The 20296-nt window shown below is 34.2% G+C and overlaps 1 protein-coding gene across 4 annotated transcripts in view; it reads left to right on the top strand.

Moving 5' to 3' along the window:
* Positions 1 to 20296, top strand: part of ctrip (E3 ubiquitin-protein ligase ctrip) — a 98212-nt gene that overhangs the window by 41053 nt on the left and 36863 nt on the right. For all 4 annotated transcript variants that reach the window (XM_072523701.1, XM_072523702.1, XM_072523700.1 and 1 more), the window contains 5 exons: positions 9694 to 9906; positions 13566 to 13756; positions 13947 to 14135; positions 14228 to 14477; positions 18005 to 18227. In XM_072523701.1, coding sequence (XP_072379802.1) covers positions 9694 to 9906; positions 13566 to 13756; positions 13947 to 14135; positions 14228 to 14477; positions 18005 to 18227 — 1066 coding nt within the window. The remainder of the gene's footprint in view (positions 1 to 9693; positions 9907 to 13565; positions 13757 to 13946; positions 14136 to 14227; positions 14478 to 18004; positions 18228 to 20296) is intronic.

Consider the following 20296-nt stretch of genomic DNA (forward strand, 5'->3'; position numbering starts at 1 on the left):
TAAATTGTAAAATGTCACGTCGTAACTTGATTTCAAGTGGTGAAATGACTGATATAGTGGCAAAATTTTATTTTATGCTCAACATAATTTTAATCAACGTGGGGCTGCTAGATATGTATTACGTTGACACATCCCAATCGACGACAACCCGATAGAAAGTTGAACAATCCGACCAAGAGTACAGACTGTTTCAACAAGAAGTCGTTTTAAACGATATGGAAGAAAATCCAGGAATTGGAGTCCGTCGATTAGCTGGCAATGTTGGGCTGAGTTAATTTTAATACGTTAAGTAGTTTGCACGAACAACTCCAAGCATTTCATTATACCCCAGTTCAGAATCTCCTACCACGTGATTTTTTGCCCAGAATAAATTTTTGCGGAACTATTTTAAATAACCAAGGACAGGATCCAGATTTTTTTTTCAAAAATTCTTTTTACGGATGAGGCAACATTTACCAGAAGAGGGATAATAAATCGAAAAAATTGCCATATTTGAGCAGATGAAAATCCAAATGCAACGTTGTCTCGGCACTTTTAAGACAAATTTAAAATCAATGTTTCGTTTGAGATAGTTTGTGTGATAATTTCGTTGGCCCCTTTGAACTTCTAAAGAGACTTAACGCATAACACTATTTAAATTTTCTTCGAAACGATTTGCATTAACTTTTAGATGCTCCTTGTTGTTGTAGAAGATGTTCCTTTAAACATCAGATTAAATATGTGATTTAACAAGTGCAAAATTATTTAAATACTGTTTTTCCTCACCGATGGATTGGCCGAGACAGTGAGCGTCCGTGGCCTCCCAGGAGCTGCGATTTAAATTCCTTAAACGTTTGTATTTGGAGATATATGAAACATCTTGTTTATTCAGGACCAGTGATCAATACACGAGATGAGCTTTGGCAAAGAATAGTGGATGCTGCTAACGAGATTAGAAGATTGAATCCGAATTTTTTTCTCGTAAGAAGAGATTTTATAAAGAGATGTCTAAAATGTATGGAAGTAAATGGAGGACATTTTGAACATTTGATTTAGCGGATTTTGAAACTGTAATGTAATCTTTAATGTTATTTTTATTATTTTTATTGTTCATTCGTTATTAGCTTAGTAGTCTGGTTAAAATATCATTTTAACTTATGTTAGTCTTTGTATTTCTTTTACATCTATTCCTGATATGGAAAAAATGTATCGCAATAACATAAACATGACAAATTGCACAATTATTATGGTAGGTATTAAGTTTATTTTTTAGATGTAACTACAATGATAAGTATAAAATTGAATTTTGCGTCGCAGATTTAAAATGCGTTTATCTCGAAAACGGTTGAGTTTAGCGAGATGAATGTAGTATATCTTTTTTAGGTAAACATATTAAGAAAATAAAAGTTTTGATCTAAAAAGTATGTAGAGTGAGGGATAAAAAATAAAAGGAAGGAAGACGTATGTGGCGCTCTCTGGGTAATACATAATTTTTGGTTAGGAATTTAGGTTTCTCGTCCCAAAAAACTAGAATTTACCAAATTTCGTGTTGTTATCCCATGCCTGTCAGGAAATATTGAAAAATAAATAAAAATAAAGTTAAAATAAATATGACACCCTGTATTTCGGTCATTATCAACTTTCGTACTAAGGTAAGTTTAAATCGACTAATTATAACCTCAGGAATATTAAGGTTAAGCTGTGGCCCATCAAACACCCTGTATATAACATCAAACACACTGTATTCTGCATGTTGCTTGTATAATAAAATTAATTTTTCACACCTGATATTATACGACTCTTGCATTTAACTTTACGTAAGTCTGTGTAAGATTATTCATAAATAACTTCCAAATTTTTTCTGATTATTCCCAAGATTAGTCATCAGACTGATTTTGTTCTGAAAAATCAACCGATCATAACGTATGACACGTTCATCATTCATAATTAATGACAATGAATCGGCAAAACGGTGACTAATGTGGCTGGGAAATATTGTAGCTCCTGCTTTATAACACAAGATACTGGCGAAGTATATAAGATGATATAAGATGATTTTTTTAGTGATTTTGATGAAAAAATTATTTCTTTTTAATTTTCCAACAAGTCCTCCTCGGTAACCGTGCTGTGAGTTGGCCACCCTTGGTGTAGAGCCAGTATTGCTAGCGGGTTCGCTAGTTCGTTCCCTCAGGCCCCTACATATGAGTAAGAGATACTTCTACAGTTTATTGTGAAGGTCCTTGGCTTTTTACCAGTTTTAGTTTTGTAAATGGGATATTTGCCGCTAATATCTTTGCCTGGTTGTCACTCAAGATATTTAATCAGTTATGATAGCAACACTGTTGCAAAAATGACTGTCATGATGGCTGATAAAATGAAACATTTCTAATTTGCAATTGCGATTATATTGTATACTGATTACAAAAGTAAAATGCTACAATATAATTGCCATATTTTATATATACATATTATATTATAAACCGAAAATGCTTATGTTAGTTTAAGCTTATTAATTTAAGTAACAATATTTAATGAATGCAGTTATCAATATAAATGGATGGAACTTTAATCATCTTAGATAAATCAACTATAGATGTAAATAAAATAAAAAATATGACGTATATATTTATAAACAATAAACCTAATTCAATTTTAAACGATATGACTACGCGAACATTAGACGCAAAAAGTGTCCGTAAAACGTAAAATCAAAGTAAGTAATTATATATATATATATATATATATATATATATATATATATATATATATATATATATATATATATATATATATATATATATATATATATATATATATATATATATATATATATATATATATATATATATATATATATATATATATATATATATATATATATATATATATATATATATATATATATATATATATATATATATATATATATATATATATATATATATATATATATATATATATATATATATATATATATATATATATATATATATATATATATATATATGTGTGTGTGTGTGTGTGTGTGTGTGTGGACAAACTTACGGGAATATAGATGAATTTGAGTTAACTCACCAGTGCATACTTCGATTGCTGATTGTTATCAATAAAAAGCTTTGACTGCGAAATAAATAGACTTGTTAAAATTATTATAATTATCGCCTACCATCAAACGGCATGAATATAGAAAGATACTGTTACTTCACAAAACATTGAACAAAAACTTACCAAAGTGCTGATATATGCAGGTTCTCACGCGCTCACATTTATATACTTAATTCACATGTGAATCATAAATTCCTAGATGTCAGGGAAACATATATGAAAACTCTTATTGATTAAAATTGATTAAGAAAACTCTGATGAGCAAATAAAGAAGTTAGATAATCATAACTTCACCATATTTATCTTGATCCAGTCGAATATTAGAGAAAGTCCTTCTTTATGCCTTCTCGATAATATACGCCGGCAACGATTATTGATATTCCTCTCTTATCTTGAAGCAATCATCTTGGGCCAGATTCCTTTAACACTGGAATTTTTTGCCTACCTCTTCCTTCAACTTGTTTTGTAATGTTGTATTTTTAACTTACAATATTAATTATTGCAATAAAAAATTATAAGAAAGCAGCCTTTCGTTTATTAAGGTGGTTGTTAGTTCAATGTTCATTCTTCTTGGTACTTCCATTATTTATTCTGTAAACCCCCAACATGACATTTTTAGTAAATATCTAAATATATACTTTTCAAATTAGAAGATTTTCTGAGAGAGATGGAAACGGTTGAGCGAGGGAAGGCAGTGAATACTGTAGAATCCCTGAATATATATATTTATTCTTGTCTACATCTAAGGTTTCTAGAAAACGACTTATAATAAAGATTTAATAGAATTGGTCACTGTACTCAGTCCGGTCTGACTGATTTCCATTTTTAAATATTCGTCACCAATCTATCGTGGAAGCCACAGTTAGAATGCAGTGTTGGTCTTACGGCGCGCAGCTATGCCGCTCATGTCAGTACATTGGTAGGTGTGTGGTAGTTTGGCGATATACTGAGAAATCAGGACCGTACGCTATTCGTTTCAAAAATCTTTACTCTTTAATTTAACTGAGTTAAATAAGAGAATAAACAAAAAAAAACAAATTATATACATAAAATACACAAGAAGATCATAACTGAAATGTACTATACGTACTAAAAAACAAATGAGCATTAAATCTGAGATATTTCTCGTTAATTAATACTAATCACAATCCATATCTAAATCGTCCTCATCCTCTGAATTATCTCCTATATTAATTATCTCCGGTTCAATATCTTCCTTCAAATTGTCCACCGCAAATATTTTTTCTTCTACTTTCTTGACGTGGTTCCATTATGCCACTGCTCTTTAGAGACGCGTTGGTAAGCTTCTTTTATCAACCGTTTTACCTTTTAACTTGACCCCACACCATCTAAATCGGGTTCAGCTCGCAATGGTAAGGCGACAGTCTCAAAATTTTAACTCCATATTTTTTCGCAATTTTTTCAATTTTGTACTAAATGCGGCCGCAGTATCCAGTTATTCACTTGTTAGATAATCTTCCTCGAAGAAAATAGTCTTTTCAATTAGTCAATCCTTGATTTGGTTTTTGTTCCACAACTTTTTCGGGAAATCAAATTTGCTGGAGTGGCATGACGCGTTATCCAAAACGACATTTTCTTTGTTTTTTTTTTGCCAAGTTTGGAATTATCGTCTTCTCAAACCATTCTTGATATAGACCCCGTCCATTTCGTCATGGTAATCAGCGGTTCCCTTCTTGGTCAGAAAGTTAATTTTGGCCCATGCCACAAAACAGTTTCGCTTCCAGCATGATGAAGAACAAACTGAGGACCTCTTTGGGTTGGAGCTTTCAGTCCAGTAGTGAGCCTTTTTATGAAGGCATCTTGTGGATTCTTGATCGTTGTGTCTCTCCTTTCCTTTTTGACTGAAGCACCGACGTTAGTCCAAGACTCATCGGTATAAACACGGTTTACATTATCCTTCTTCCTCAATGTTTTAATTTGTCTGAGATACTTGTGTCTCCAGGATATGATATCATTTCTTTCCATCATTATCGAATCTCGACCCCTTTTACGATCTTCAAAACCCATGTCATTTAGCAGTTGCTAGGTCCTCATCATCTTCACTCTGTTCATTATGTTGTCAACGGTTGGTGGTATGTTTTCCAAAAAAACAAATGGACTATTTTCCTTGTTCGAGATTTTACTCCCTCATTGTAAGTATTCTCACGTGCATTGGATTGGAAACTGTTTTTCTTCCTTTTTTGTACCGGTTTCAGTTCGCCCTGCTGGGCATCTTTGCGGATGTCATAAATTTTGCGAACACTCACACCGCACATTTTTGAAACTTTTTCCACAGTAATAGTCAAGCTGTCACCACTTTTTAAATTTAGATGATAGTTCAGTACTTTTAACACCACACGTTTTACTTGCACACGAAGAGTCATACCGTGTTTGAAATTCACGACAGATACCGGCAACGGCTCCATGATCCGCTTGCGAAAATGAGATATAACTGAGCTTTCATAGTTTTTGGTCTAATGGCGAGTACCCAAATCGACAAAGAAACATGTTTGCTTTGCGTGGACAATGGGGATTAAAACTGATTCGCTTCTCCTAATGACTTGATAATGATCTTTATTTCCCAAAGAATGTATTTACAATGGAAGCTATTGAAAATTGATAAGTATAGATAAGCTATCTACAATGAGTTTTTGATATATTTTACTTTTTTATAGTATTTTTCCTCATATTATTGTTTAGTTCGACAATGTAACTCTCTTATATACATCGATGATTAAATCATGCTTTAGTTGAAACAATAATGATAGTCTTTTATACAATCGTAGGCAATTGTTTAGAACTGAAACAAATTATGAATAGGCTAGGCACGGTGAGTACGGAATATGGTTTGAAAATAAATATGCAGAAAACTAAAGTGATGATCAACGATAGACTAACAAACAACCAGTCAGAGATAAGAAACATGGCAGGTTACGAAGTGGTCAGGCAATTTAATTATTTAGGCTCCGTTATTACTAACAGTGGAGGATGCGAAAACGAGATCCGTTGACGCATCACAATGACCAAATCGGCAACAGCCAAACTCATAAGTGACACTGACATCACAAAAAACACAAAATTACGCCTTGTTCGAGCATTGATATTTCCTATCGCCACTTATGCTTCAGAAACTTAGACAATAAAAAAAGCCGTTTCAATGCGTATAATGGCATTTGAAATGTGGGTCTACCGTAGAATGTTGCGCTAACCATGGACCGCACATCGCACAAATAACTTAATTCTAGCAGAACTTAACATAAAAATTAGACTCATTACAACTATCAACCAAAATATACAGAGATATTTTGGACATACAACTAGAAGAAGAGAAGGCATGGAGCGAATGATAGTTGAAGGTAACGTAGCGGGTAAAAGATCCAGAGGAATCCAGACAATTATTACAACAGCCTTGCTCTTTGTAAAGAACTTCTGATAAAAAAACTTACGTAACAGGAACGTTAAGATTAAACAAAAAAGGAAACCCAACAGAAGTTATAAATACAAAATTGACTAAAGGGGCAGTTATAACTAAATATGCTAACGGAGTCGCAAAAGGAAAGTGGCGTGACAAATATATTTTATTTCTACAGAATTTAAAGGTGAAATGATTAGTCTACAGAACAAGAGAAGACAGATGATTGAAAAGCCGAATGCTATTGTGCAGTATAATAAATACATGTCAGGGATTGATCGCAAATATCAGATGTTCTCGTAATATGTCATTAAACGGAAAACGGTTAGATGGTACAAAAAATTTGGCATTCATATAATGTCAACGATGTTACTAAACAGTTTTCATTTATTCAATGAACACTCTATTAACAAAAATCTCTTCTATTACGATTTTCGGCATAAAATTATAAAGATTTTATCATCAGAAGTTGAGGAAAAACCTACCGATGTAGAAAAAAAAATAATCTTCAGACCTCTACTACTCACCTTCCGGAAAAATACCATTCTGATCCTAAAGGAAGACAAATGAGGAGAATATGTAGAATATGCTATGAAAATAATAGTACGTAAAACGTAATGACGTAAAAACACTCCATTTTTTTGTGCTTTGTGTCCCGATAAACCTGGGCTTTGCTTGGAGACTACTTCAGACTATTTCATACTATCAATTAAAACATTTTTCATGGTTTTTTAAATATGTTGTTGTTTAATATGCAATATAACTTTATATGATTGATCTATGTTGTTTTTATTTCTAAATTTAGATTGTAATATTGGTTTAGTTACATGACTCAACTGTTGAGTCATCGGCTTATATGTGTGAATACATTCTCAAAGGCCTATGAGTCAACTAGTGAGTGAACGTTCAAAATACTGTTTGACATATATATATACTTCAAAATTTATATAATTATGATAATTTTTATTAGTTTTTTATGTCCATATTAGTAATACACTAGTACCAGTTTTTCCGATACTCTCAACATTCTTATCGGCATTGAACATGTTAATTCATTTACACAGATCGGATTTTTAAAATGAGTTAGTATCAGAATATAATTTTTACCAAAATAGTTAAAACACCGGAAGTCTTAAAAATCATATTGTTTATTCTTCCGGTGTACTTGTAACATTATTTGATGTTTTTTGCGTCTAAGAATGATAAATTTCAACTTAACTGTATTCATAATTACAACTTTTTACACGCCTACATCACATGTGAATGAACTAATGATTCACTGTCAAATCGGGAGTAAAGACATCTAGTAAAACGTTGTGTTACTTATATACAGTCAACTGGTATATATTGAGTTTAAAATACGTGCACAGAATATTAGTAAGTAAAAATTTAAAAGCGGCTACTTTGAACACTGTTTATCTTTTAAGAATTTTTTTTTAACTATTCCAAAATCGTTCTCGTTTCTGCGGCCAAAGATATCTTCGAATGTATAAATAAAAAATTGAATATTACGTGTTTTCGACATTTTTACATAAACGTCTTTCCTTAGGTTATAAACGAAGTATCTGAACTTCGTTGGTAACTTAACAATAATTTATTTCTTCCTCATCCAATTTGTAACATTCTTCGAAGAAATCCCCATTGTACTTGACAACATACTCCCATCGCGCATCGGTTCTTTTAAGTTACTAAAACAAGTTTGAAATTCACTTATTGTAATTGCCTTCAAGGCCGTCGTCGCATTAGTATGAATCTTTTTTATGTCATAAAAACGTTACTCTTGAAGCGACACTTAGTTTTGAAAACACAAAAAAATCTTACATGCAGTCATTGCTGTTGCCCACTGTCCTGTCCGAAATAACTTCACGGCAACATTTCAGCAAATGACTGTTTACATACAGCTACCACAATGCTGCATCAGTGTACCATCACAGTGTACCAGTGTGTTTTAAGATTACAAAATTATCTTAACGTTTTAAAAACAAATGAGGTAGAATAAAACGTCGATGACGAAAAAGTATTTTATTTGGATAATCTGAAAATGGCTTTTTTTACAGAGGAAATATGACAAATTTTTTCAATGAACTGAGGAATCCGGAGAATTTTTTAACTTTTGCAGAATGTCACGCATAGATTTTGAATTTTTGCTTCAGAAAATTGAGCCCATGATAAAAAAAAACAGACATCAAGTAAGATTTCCAATACCACCAAAAATACGCTTGGCAATAACATTACGATATTTGGCCACTGGGGACAGTTACCGAAGTTTGTAAAGCAGTTAATATCGTTTTAAAGGACCAAATTTAAAGGACAGACCGTATCGGGTACATTGTGCTTTTTTGTAGTCTTTATGTGAAGAATCCCACAACAATCTCTTACTAGCATATAGCTCTAAAAACTTCAGCACTTATCAGTGCTCCACTCAACTATAGTTAACGAAAAATTTACCAAACAATAAACAAAAAGTCAATAAAAACAGTCACTGTCACTCGGACCGCAAGTTCTTTGATTTCCGTTAAAAAAACCGCCAACGAAGGGAGCGTACAACAGCGGCAGTGGCATGCGTAAAGAAAGGCAGCGCTAGCGATGTATTTACATACTAAAGCTGCCAACTTTCCTGCTCACTGCCGCGGAAGTGAGCTGCATGTAAAGGGTGTATTAGGGTGGGTTCTATGTCCTGGTTGTTGGTAAATGGTCGGATTTGTATATTCTTGTGTTTTGGCAAAAACTTTTACACTAGGTTCGATGAATATACTGTCGCCTTATCCGATAAAGAAACCAGTCGCTTCTCACACAAACAAATAGCCGTTTTCTTCTTACTGCGTCACGCAGTCATTTTAAAATTGAACGTAAAATTTTTGTTGACTTTCTGCACTTTAGGAAAGTTTTTAAGCTCCACAATATTCATAATCAAAAAAAAAATCAACATGTGCGTTCTGATGGTAGCTTCGTTCCGCTCGTCGTTTTATGACTGCTATTATTGTAATACAGAACCTACTAATAGCTGTCATATAGTAGGCAGATAAAATTATCTTGTCATCTTACAAATCAAATTTTTCAGTGACGTATTGTCAATGTTATTTCCAACGTCAGTGTCACCCGATCAAATGATTTAGACAAAATGGACAAAACAGACATTTTAAACTTTCTCTCCTTTCTCGATGATATGCAATATGAATTATCCTTTCTGGTTTCAGCGTCAGAAGAGCCTCCATCTCCTCAAGAAGCGACGCAAGCAGTCCCTGCCAGTGGTGGCCCCTCAGGTCCTGGAGCTGATTCCGAAAGTGATGATAGCGAGGTGGGAAGATTACAAGCTCTCTTGGAAGCCAGGGGATTACCACCACATCTCTTCGGTGCGCTTGGTCCCAGAATGCAACAAATGTTACACAGAAGTATGGGCACAAACAGTTGTAAGTAAATTTATCTTCAGAAATTTATAATTGAACCTTAATGCTGATAACTTTCATAGCACATTAACTATTAAATAAAATTGTGTAATCTTACGTTAGTACTACACTTCCGGTTTCTGTATTGGTTCTTATTTTCTTACGTTATAACTTCTTTAATAATGTTTACTTATAAAATTCTTCATTTTTTTGTAAAGTACTGACCTTAATCTTAATTAACTTAATATAAATCATTCTATTGTTGGTGGTCTAATATATTTATATACATAGCAATTTGAATACCGTTATTCAAATGGATTTAATAGACAAGAAGCTTAAAAAATTGCATAGAGTTTCACAACACATACAAGAAAAATTCCTCAAATCACCAAAAATTAAGAAAAAATCTTGGATGACAAATGAGATTCTAGATATGATGGAAGAGAGGCAAAAGGTCAAAGATCAGGACAAGACATTATACAAAAGAATAGACAAAGAGATCAAAAAAGCAATCAGAATAGCTAACGACACACAGCTGAGAGAACGATGTGCGGAAATATAGCTATTACAACAGAAACACGGTTCATTCAATATGCACAAAAAAATTTAATGAAGCTGCACGCTTATACAAACCTAGAATAGTTGGATGTTTGGCAGACAACCAAGGTAATCCACTACTAAGTGTGGAAGAGAGACTAGACACTTGGAAGAAATATGTGGAAGTAACATTTGCAGATGAAAGGCAGATTGCCATTGAAGACATAGAATGCCAAACAGGACCCCCGATTACCATTCAATAAGTCACGGCAGCTATTAGAAAAACTAAAGATGATAAAGCTGTAGGACCTGACAAATTTTATACATATTTCCTGAAACTTATGGACGAACAAGGAATATAATGGATAACGACTATATTTAACAAAATATATATAACTGGAAATATTCCCCAAAGCTAGTTAATGTGAACCTTCGTAACTATATAAAAAAAATTAAATGCAAAACATGCGAAGACTACAGAATAATTAGCCTAATGAGCCACTTACTTAAAACATTTTTAAAAGTGATACATAACAGAATATATAAAAAATGTGAAGAACAAGTGTCATGGACACAATTTGCATTCCGCGATACCTTAGGCACCCGAGAAGCTCTATTCGCTATACAAGTCCTTATTCAGAGGTACAGGGATATCAACTGTGATGTATATATTTGTTTTATCGATTACAAAAAGGCATTTGATAGAGTAAAACATGACAAGCTCATATCCATCTTGAAAGAAGCTGGCTTGGATGATAGAGACTTGCGAATTATATATAATTTATATTACAACCAAACTGCCAACATTAAAGTGGATGACCAGTTGACAGAGACAATCTCCATAGATAGAGGAGTGAGACAAGGATGCATTCTGTTTCCAGTGCTATTTAACATGTACTCAAGTTTCTGGCTTAATTCACGTGCGATCGATGCTAAATTGCCTGAAGATATTGTAAATTTAAGGATTTTCTCCCAGAGACGTGACATATATGGTAGACTGAGGGTTGATGACGTCGTATCAGTAGCTGAGCCGATTAATTTAGTCAGTCTCTTTCTCATGATAGCTGGGACCTGCATGGCCATGACGCCCAGGCCACCCTCTTTTGTGGGAGCGTGAATGTAAGCATCGACGTACGTACGATTGAGGGACAGAAACTTCTGAACGGCTATACGCACGGACCTATCAAAGCCCTTCAACGTTTTCATACTGATGGTAGGACTCTGCAACATGTCGATATACTTCGGTAGCAAGTACGTTTTTAGTACCAGCAGCTTTTGTGCTGGTTTTAGCCCCGCTCGAAGAATGAGAGCATTATACCTTCGGCCTAGGTATCCAACCAGCTCACTCGATTGCAGCTGCCGAATCCTGTCGTTGCCGACAGAAAAGAGAGAGCGCGTCACGCAGTAAGAGTGCTTATTACAACGGTTGACGTTAACCGTAATAGCTGCACTCTTACCAGCGTTTGTCGACATCCCTCTCTTCTCGAAGAATTCGACGGCTGTCCGAAGCTGTTTGGTACCATCCTTGGCCGATTCGGATAGCAGGATTAAATCATCAGCGTAACCCACCACTGAGATCTTCCTGCCATCTGCAATTGGAAGGCCAGGCTTGTCTCCCTCAAGCTTGCATATCAGCTCATCGACCACCATGTTAAAGAGATAGGGCGACAAAGAATCTCTCTGTTTGACGCCTCGACTCATCTTGATGTTCGATGTGTACTTGCTTCCGACAGCGACCCTCGTACGACAATTCTGGTACGAGTCCACCACATACCGCTTAAATCTAGCGTCTAACCCAAAGCGATTCATTGCCCGTTCTATAGATCGTTGTGACCGTGTGGAAAGCTTTGCGTAGATCGATGGATATTATGTTGTATGGACGAAGGCCTCTTCTTCGTTCTTTGACCCACCCTCTTACCGCATGCTTGCATTGATAACTGACGTAGAATAGTTTTTGTTGATATTGATTCGAGAACGAGTCTCTTCATTATTACACTTGTAATTTGTGGGAATATTAATTGCATAACACAACAATTAAGAAGGAATCACTTAACATACTTATACACTTAACTTATTTTCTTTCTTTTTTTTTTTTTATTAAAAAACTTTGTCAGTTCAGTTTTCTTTGAAGATATATTTGGTAACTTGGTGAACCGTCAGGAATAATAAAAAGCGTTGTCGAGCACTACTACACCATTTGGCTCCAAGTTTGGCATCAGCGAGTTCTAGTAGTCAACGTTACAATTCTCTATTTTCTTCCCACATAGTTTTAAAGCATTCGGAACCCATCCCTCACTTCCTCTGCAATGTACAATAGTTAACCGCGATCCTAGTGTTTACTATTATTGGCTTTCTTCTTGACGTTTATTTATTGTTTGAATTTTAAAGTCCATTTTCTTTATCCAATCTTATCACAGCAGTTAATGTTCCGACCGGTTGATTTTAAATTCTTTTTATTATTTCTATTGTAGGTATTTCATTGCTTCTGTAGCAGTCGTATATTGTGGTTTTCAATAGTTATATAAATGAAGCATCTATACTTCTTAAAAATTTGTAGTGTCATCGCTTCTTGCGATGACAGGGTTGTTTTATTTATTTTGTATACAGTTAAACGTGGAATTTCTGTTAAATCAAAAGTTGCTTGGACCAACAGTTTTTCATCGAAGCCGAATTTCCAATGTAGATTTTTGTACACATTGAAAGACACTTGCTGTGTTTCAGTATTTCAATTCATGCGAATCTTCTTTACGGGTACTTTTTTTCAGGAATTACATTCACACCGACACTAGCACTTTCTACAAAATCATTGTTGTTATCGTGCGCAATATTTGCAGCCATATTATCCCACGGACGCCACATTACTAGTCAAAGTAATTAAATGTCAGCAAACAGCACCCTACACTCCACTAAAAGAACTGCTTCTCAACTAAAACGCTTTGCACAAAAAAGATAAAATGGGATCAAATTTCGCCGCACTTAAAGCGTTCTACAATATTATGTTACTTTGACTATACTTCGTTATGATTCATTATATTTTGTTTTTGACACACCAACAAAGAATTCAAAGATTTATCAATTTAAAAAAGTGTAATTTAATTGAAAAATTAATGATATAAAATTTTAACGAAACCAAAATAATTTTGCAGCCGTAGCTAGAGCTCAAGCACTTATTCCTGGTCTTCAAGCAACTGGAGATGAAGGTCAACAACTCCAAGCTGTAATTGAAATGTGTCAAGTATTGGTAATGGGCAATGAGGAAATACTAACTGGATTCCCTGTAAAACAAGTTGTTCCAGCTCTTATCAATTTACTAGGGATGGAACATAATTTTGATATTGTAAGTTCTCTTTGAATTTCTTATTTGATTTCTCACATTTATAACAATTGACTTACTCAATTTCCTAGAATCGGATCCGTTCAGACAACATCCAAACTATAATAGTAGTAGACTTAAGTATAAATCTGATTAAGTTAAGATAAAATTGAGAATCAAATAATCAGACGTTACTGTATTTAACTTTTTGTAGATGAATCATGCTTGTCGAGCTCTTACCTATATGATGGAAGCTTTACCAAGATCATCAGCGGTTGTAGTGGATGCTGTCCCTGTATTTTTAGAAAAATTGCAAGTCATTCAATGCATGGATGTAGCAGAGCAGTCTCTGACTGCGTTAGACATGCTATCTCGGAGGCACTCGAAAGCGATCCTCCAAGCGGTAAATACTTATTATTATTTTTATTTATTTATACGAGTACATCGTTAATGAAAACTGTGAAACCATCAATTTATATTTTATTTTATTTTTAGAGAGGAGTATCAGCCTGCCTAACTTACCTCGACTTTTTCTCGATAAATGCTCAACGTAATGCACTTTCAATCACTGCTAACTGTTGCTTAAATCTATCTTCAGAGGAGTTTCAGTACGTTCAAGATTCTTTACCCCTTCTAGCATCCAGATTAACACAACAAGACAAGAAGTGCGTGGAAAGTGTATGCCTAGCCTTTTCGCGTCTAGTTGACAGTTTTCAGTTGGAACCGTCTCGACTTCAGGAAATAGGTATGTATACCAATATTTTTAAATGTTCCTGATATACAATAGGGTGCAAAATTAACTGGACACTCAGATTTTTCCTAAAAACTGGCGTTTAAAAAAGTTTAAGATGTTCCCAAGTGAGTATTTAATTAAGAAACAAAATTTAAAAGTAAAATTTATTTCAACTCAAGAATCTTACACAGAAAAACAATAGACAATTCAAAAAATTTGAAAATCTGCAAAGAAACAAAAATTATTATTTTTTTAAATATAAATTTTTTTATGGAAAACTGTATTTAGTAGAGTGTATTACCTCCACGAGTTCTAATTACGGTTCTCATTCCATCAGGCATACTTCGAATTAAGGCAGCAAAGTCTGCTTGAGAGATTTGCTCCCATTCGTCACGAACTGCTTGCTCCAAATCATTCATGGTTTCAAACTCACGATGGTTACGTCGAATACGTCGCCCCAGAATATCCCATGCATGCTCTATTGGATTTAAGTCGGCACTTCTTGGGGACCATGGTAATAAACGAATCCCAACTTCATCCAAATCCCGTGTTATTCTTGCTATGTGCGGACGAGCATTATCTTGCATCAGACGAAAGTTTTTTTTCAACAAATGGAGCAAATGGCACTACCATTATCTTTCAAACATTGCTGAATATACTGTTAACCGTTCAAATTGCCCCCTTGAATTGTAACAAGTTCTGTATGAGCCACTAGGGAAATGCCTGCACACACCATTATACCACCCCCACCAAATTGAATTCTCGGAGTAAAACAACATTGCTGATAACGTTCACCAGCTCTTCTCCATATCCTAGGCCGCCCATCTGATGAGTATCTGTTAAATTTTGATTTATCCGTGAAAATCACAGTACTCCAATCGTCAACACCCCAATTAAGATGTTCGCGAGCCAAGTGTAAACGTTGCCTCCGATGATCCGCTGTTAATAGAGGTCCCGTGACAGATATTCTGGACCTTAATCCATATTAATTTAAGCGTCTCTGGACGGTATAAACGGAAACTGTGTTTCTATGGACATCATTTAATCGTTAAACAAGTACTGGTGCTGATAATGAACGATCGCGTAACGCTTGTAACATAAGAAAGCGATCTTCAACTTGACTTGTGGTTCTTCGTCTACCTTGACCTGGCCTCCTGGTGTATTGTCCGGTTTCCCGAAATCTTTGTATTGCATCTTTGTAAAGCAACAGCAGGAAACGTTCTTGAATGTGCCAACTTTAGAGGGATTTCCCTTCTTAATACATCATACAAAAGTGTGTCCCTTATACTTAACGAACGACTGGCACGGTATACTGACAATATAATAGGATCCTACCAAAGAGGCTTCTTGAAAAATAAATCTACCATTGATCACATATCATCCATCAGACAAATATTAGAAAAAACGACGGAGTACGACATAGACTGCCATTACATCTTCGTAGACTTTAAGGAAGCGTACGATAGTATTGACATGTCCCAATTATATTCGGCGATGATCGAATTAGGAATACCAAAAGGATTGGTAGAATTAATTAAAATGACAATGATGAAAGTCGAATGTAAAGTGAGCGTACAAGGGGATGTTTCAAAACCATTTAAAACCAACAGAGGACTGCGCCAGGGAGATGCGCTATCATGCACGCTGTTCAACCTAGCGTTAGAAAAAGTTATGATTCGGGAATAAACTTAAAAGGTACGATATATACCCGTAGTATACAAATAATGGCATACGCTGATGATATCGTCATAATTGGAAGAACCCAAAATGAAGCAGTGGAGGCTTTCACACGTATCAAAAATGCCGCAGAAAACATCGGACTTCTCATTAACATCCAGAAAACTAAATATATGCCGGCCATATCAAGAATTCAACAAAATAACTTGAGGTGCAACACGAAACGATAGAAATGGTAGAAGAACTCTGCTACTTAGGATCACTGGTAGACTACAAAAATAACACATCCAACGGGATAAAAAAAAGAATATGCGTGGCTAACCGCTGTTATTTTGGCCTGGGCCCTCAACTAAGAGCGAGAAGTATGTCAATAGCAACAAAGTGCAAAATTTATAAAACAATAATACGCCCAGTGCTCACATACGGATCGGAAACATGGGCAATGACGACCCGAGATGAAGAGTTACTACGAGTCTTTGAAAGAAAAGTATTGAGGACCATATATGGCGGAGTAAACGAACAGGGTCTGTGGAGGCGATATAACTTTGAACTCTATAGACTTTTTGGTGATGCAGATATTGTGAAGACCATCAAAATAAACCGCCTAGGGTGGGTGGGCCACGTTATGCGGATGGATGAGAGTGATCCCACTAAAATAACTATGCTAAACAGGCCGGTCGGAAGAAGAAGAAGGGGGCGACCTAAACTCAGATATCTGGACGATGCACAGAAAGATCTGAGGGAGATTGGAGTGAGGGGCTGGAGAAGACAGACACTCGATAGGGAAGGATGGAAGAATGTTTTGAAGCAGGCCAAGGCTCACGAAGGGCTGTAGCGCCAACTGATGATGGTGATGATGAAAGCAACAGGTTGTGCTACTTCTTCATTATCCTGTAAATCAACAGCTTGTGCTATTTCTTCTGGTGTCATAATTTTTTTTAATGCAAGTTTTAAACAAGAGACAATACAAAAACCTACCAGAGTAAAAGAACATTTTTCCAGTGGTCGATATTCCACTGAATATGTGTTCTTGCAAATTCTAAACGACGAGATTTATGATTTTGGAGAAGTCGTGGAAATTTGGCAGGGCATATAGGCTTTAAGTTGACTTCTTTTAATTTTCGTCGAACTGTTTTTAAACTCAGATTGTCTAACATTTAGTAGCTCATTTCTGAGGTGAATCGGTCATCAATTGCGCTTGTGCACCTTGAGCATTCTTAAAAAGACCTTCATACAAAATTTCTTGTCTCATGGTACCTTTTTAACGTATTTGAAACCGTAGATTGACTTCCTTGTGATTGTGTATATCCTTCCTCGTACGAAATTACAATATGTGCTGCTTGGGTTTTAGCAGTGTCGAATTGATGGCACACTTGTTTTAAACTTAGTTAAATCAGAAGAATATTAAATTAAACCTAATAAATTAAACTAAAAATAACCGAATTACTATGGTTTTTGCTTTACATGAAGGTTTTTTATGATAAAATGCACGAATAACACTAAACGCTGATTAAACGTCAAAATATTTCAAACCAATTGAGTATATCAGCACACTATATGAGTAACATCAGGAATCTAAAGATATTTTAAAGTGACTACAAAAAAAATGGAAAATTAAAAAATATTTGATATTTTTGTGCAGGAGTGGAGTTTTTATTCATTCTATATTTTTATTTGGTAGAGTTTTGGTCAGTTCATTCCCCGTTTACCTCTTTACAACGACCCCCGTTTCCAAGTCTCTCCTTTATTCTGAAAAATTCTTTCTGGCAACCTGGGACGAGCTTTTTATTGAAATGTAATTTCGATCTTAATGCATTTTTGAATGTGTATAGTTTTATGTAATAATTTTTTTCTTTTAATAGCAAGTACCGAACTGTTGACAAACCTTCAACAACTACTTGTTGTGACTCCTCCGATAGTTAGTACTGGAACATTCATCACCGTTTTAAGGATGTTATCGGTAATGTGTGCAAATTGTCCAGACCTTGCACTGACACTGTTGAAACAAAATATAGCAGAAACTTTGGTGTATTTATTGACCGGATCTGCTGAAGTAAATCAGGAAGAAATTGAGTTAATACCAAGGTAAGATAAAATGTTACAAAATATAAATTTTTTGTGGAGATTTTTTTAAATGAATGAGATTGATTTTTGATTTCCTAAAATTATAAAATCAATGGATGTGTGTGATACTAGATTTAATACTTATACAGCGTAGGAACTTGAAGAACTAATGATATAATGTTTAACTTAAGGTAGTGTTGAATACTATCGTTTCAAATGGGACAGACAGAGCACATTTTTGTCATCAACAGTAGACCAAGGAATTATAGTTATTTTTTTTTGTGGGATATGTTCATAACATTTATAATCATCGTTAATAACTCATGATATTTATTTTATATGCCTGTTGGAAACTGTGTAATTGATTCCAAAGTATCAATCATTGACTTAAATTCCTTGAAGGTTAAAGAACTTATTTGATAATCCAATAGAAAGTGTGGAAACTTGTTGCTAATATTTTGAACGGTTTGTGTAAAACCTTTTAACTTTGAAAGGGAGCCAGTAGGTACTCATTCATCAAAGTAACACGCTCTTCAATCTTCTCTCGAATCTTGTGCCGTATTTTAATTTTTCAGTGTCTGTGATTTGATACATATGGCTTCATCTCTTATTTATCACAAATTCTCTCCCGACGCTGAAATAATACAAACCATAAAAATTTAGTGTCTCGTCTGAATTTTACACACATCGCTCTTTACAAAAAATATTTCAACTATATTCAATAAGTTAGTGTTTTTGTTTGTTTGTTGGAGTTTAATTTAATATTACTCTTAATTGTATGGACTCTGCTTAAAGTAGATACACATTTGTAAGCAGCGACCTGTGCCTTTCTCTTTCGTTGGTACACCTTTCAAGTGTTCGCTTGGTGATTTCGCCTGTAAAAAGATTCTCCTTTATTTAATTTGAAACAACCAACGTGACCAAATAATGCTACCCAAAGTGAAATATAAAACTTATTATCGATTAAATATAATCAATATCACTGATTTTGGAATTCTGTTTGAAAATTTTTTTTTTCTGTTTTTTGCAAATCTTTTATATACTTCTGTCTTTGGTTTATTTTATATAAAAACTTACTTTCTGATTTTTTCTTATAAAAAACTTAAACTGGTAATTTTCATGGTTCCTGACTTTCGCTTCACTTCCATCTTTTAGAGCTGCATATCTTTGTAAATTATTCTTTGCCGTTTTCTTTATGGATATAAGCTGATTTAAATGTTTTTATATTCATTTACGAAACGTCTTCAATAAAGTAGCAAGTATCCTTTTTTTTTTCTCCTACGAATTTTTACCGACAACCCTCCCACAAGTATCCTTGTAACTACATATGTTAGTTAAAAATTTATAACACTAATAAGTCGTCTGTATCGACTTTAATTATATTTGGTTGTTTGGTTTCGTCTTAGACCCAAATAGCAGATCAATCAGTTAAATATCGTAAAAGTTCATATATTCAGATAGAGCAAATAAGTGGTAATATTTATCACGAAAAACAATCAGAAAACAAATGAAGATATTAATTCGTTAACAATGGTAAATATGCATTAATGATTATCTTCATGGGAACATAAGAATAATAGGACTTACGAATAAAGTAAAATCGCTATGAATTTTCGAGGAATTGTTGATTACAAAATAGTAAAAACATGCGAAATTAATTGGAACTCAATGTAACAATAAAAAATTATTTATAATATAATAATGTCACGTTGTGTATCTAATGTAATAATGATAATATCACCATATTATTCCATTGAGTACATCAATACGAAATCTCATTGGTTTTTTATTGCCACAATTTTTCCTTACAAATTTTTTAATGAGGTTCGCATAAGTGTTTTCCAATCGATATAGTGACGTTACTATAATAGCTGTCACAATGGTGGATACATATGTTAGATCTGGGTACATATGTTAGTTACGCACACATTTGGTAACTATTGTAGTAACGCTGGTGTTTCAGAAAGACAACGCTAATGATAACCTCCTTATAACTTATAGATTTGTATCAAAGTTGTGGCATAGATAAACATTGCATAACAGGTGCAGTCGTTGTATTAAGTTTTAATGCACTGTGTATATTAATGCAT

The sequence above is a fragment of the Diabrotica undecimpunctata genome, chromosome 2 (assembly GCF_040954645.1).
Source record: "Diabrotica undecimpunctata isolate CICGRU chromosome 2, icDiaUnde3, whole genome shotgun sequence".
NCBI lineage: Eukaryota > Metazoa > Arthropoda > Insecta > Coleoptera > Chrysomelidae > Diabrotica > Diabrotica undecimpunctata.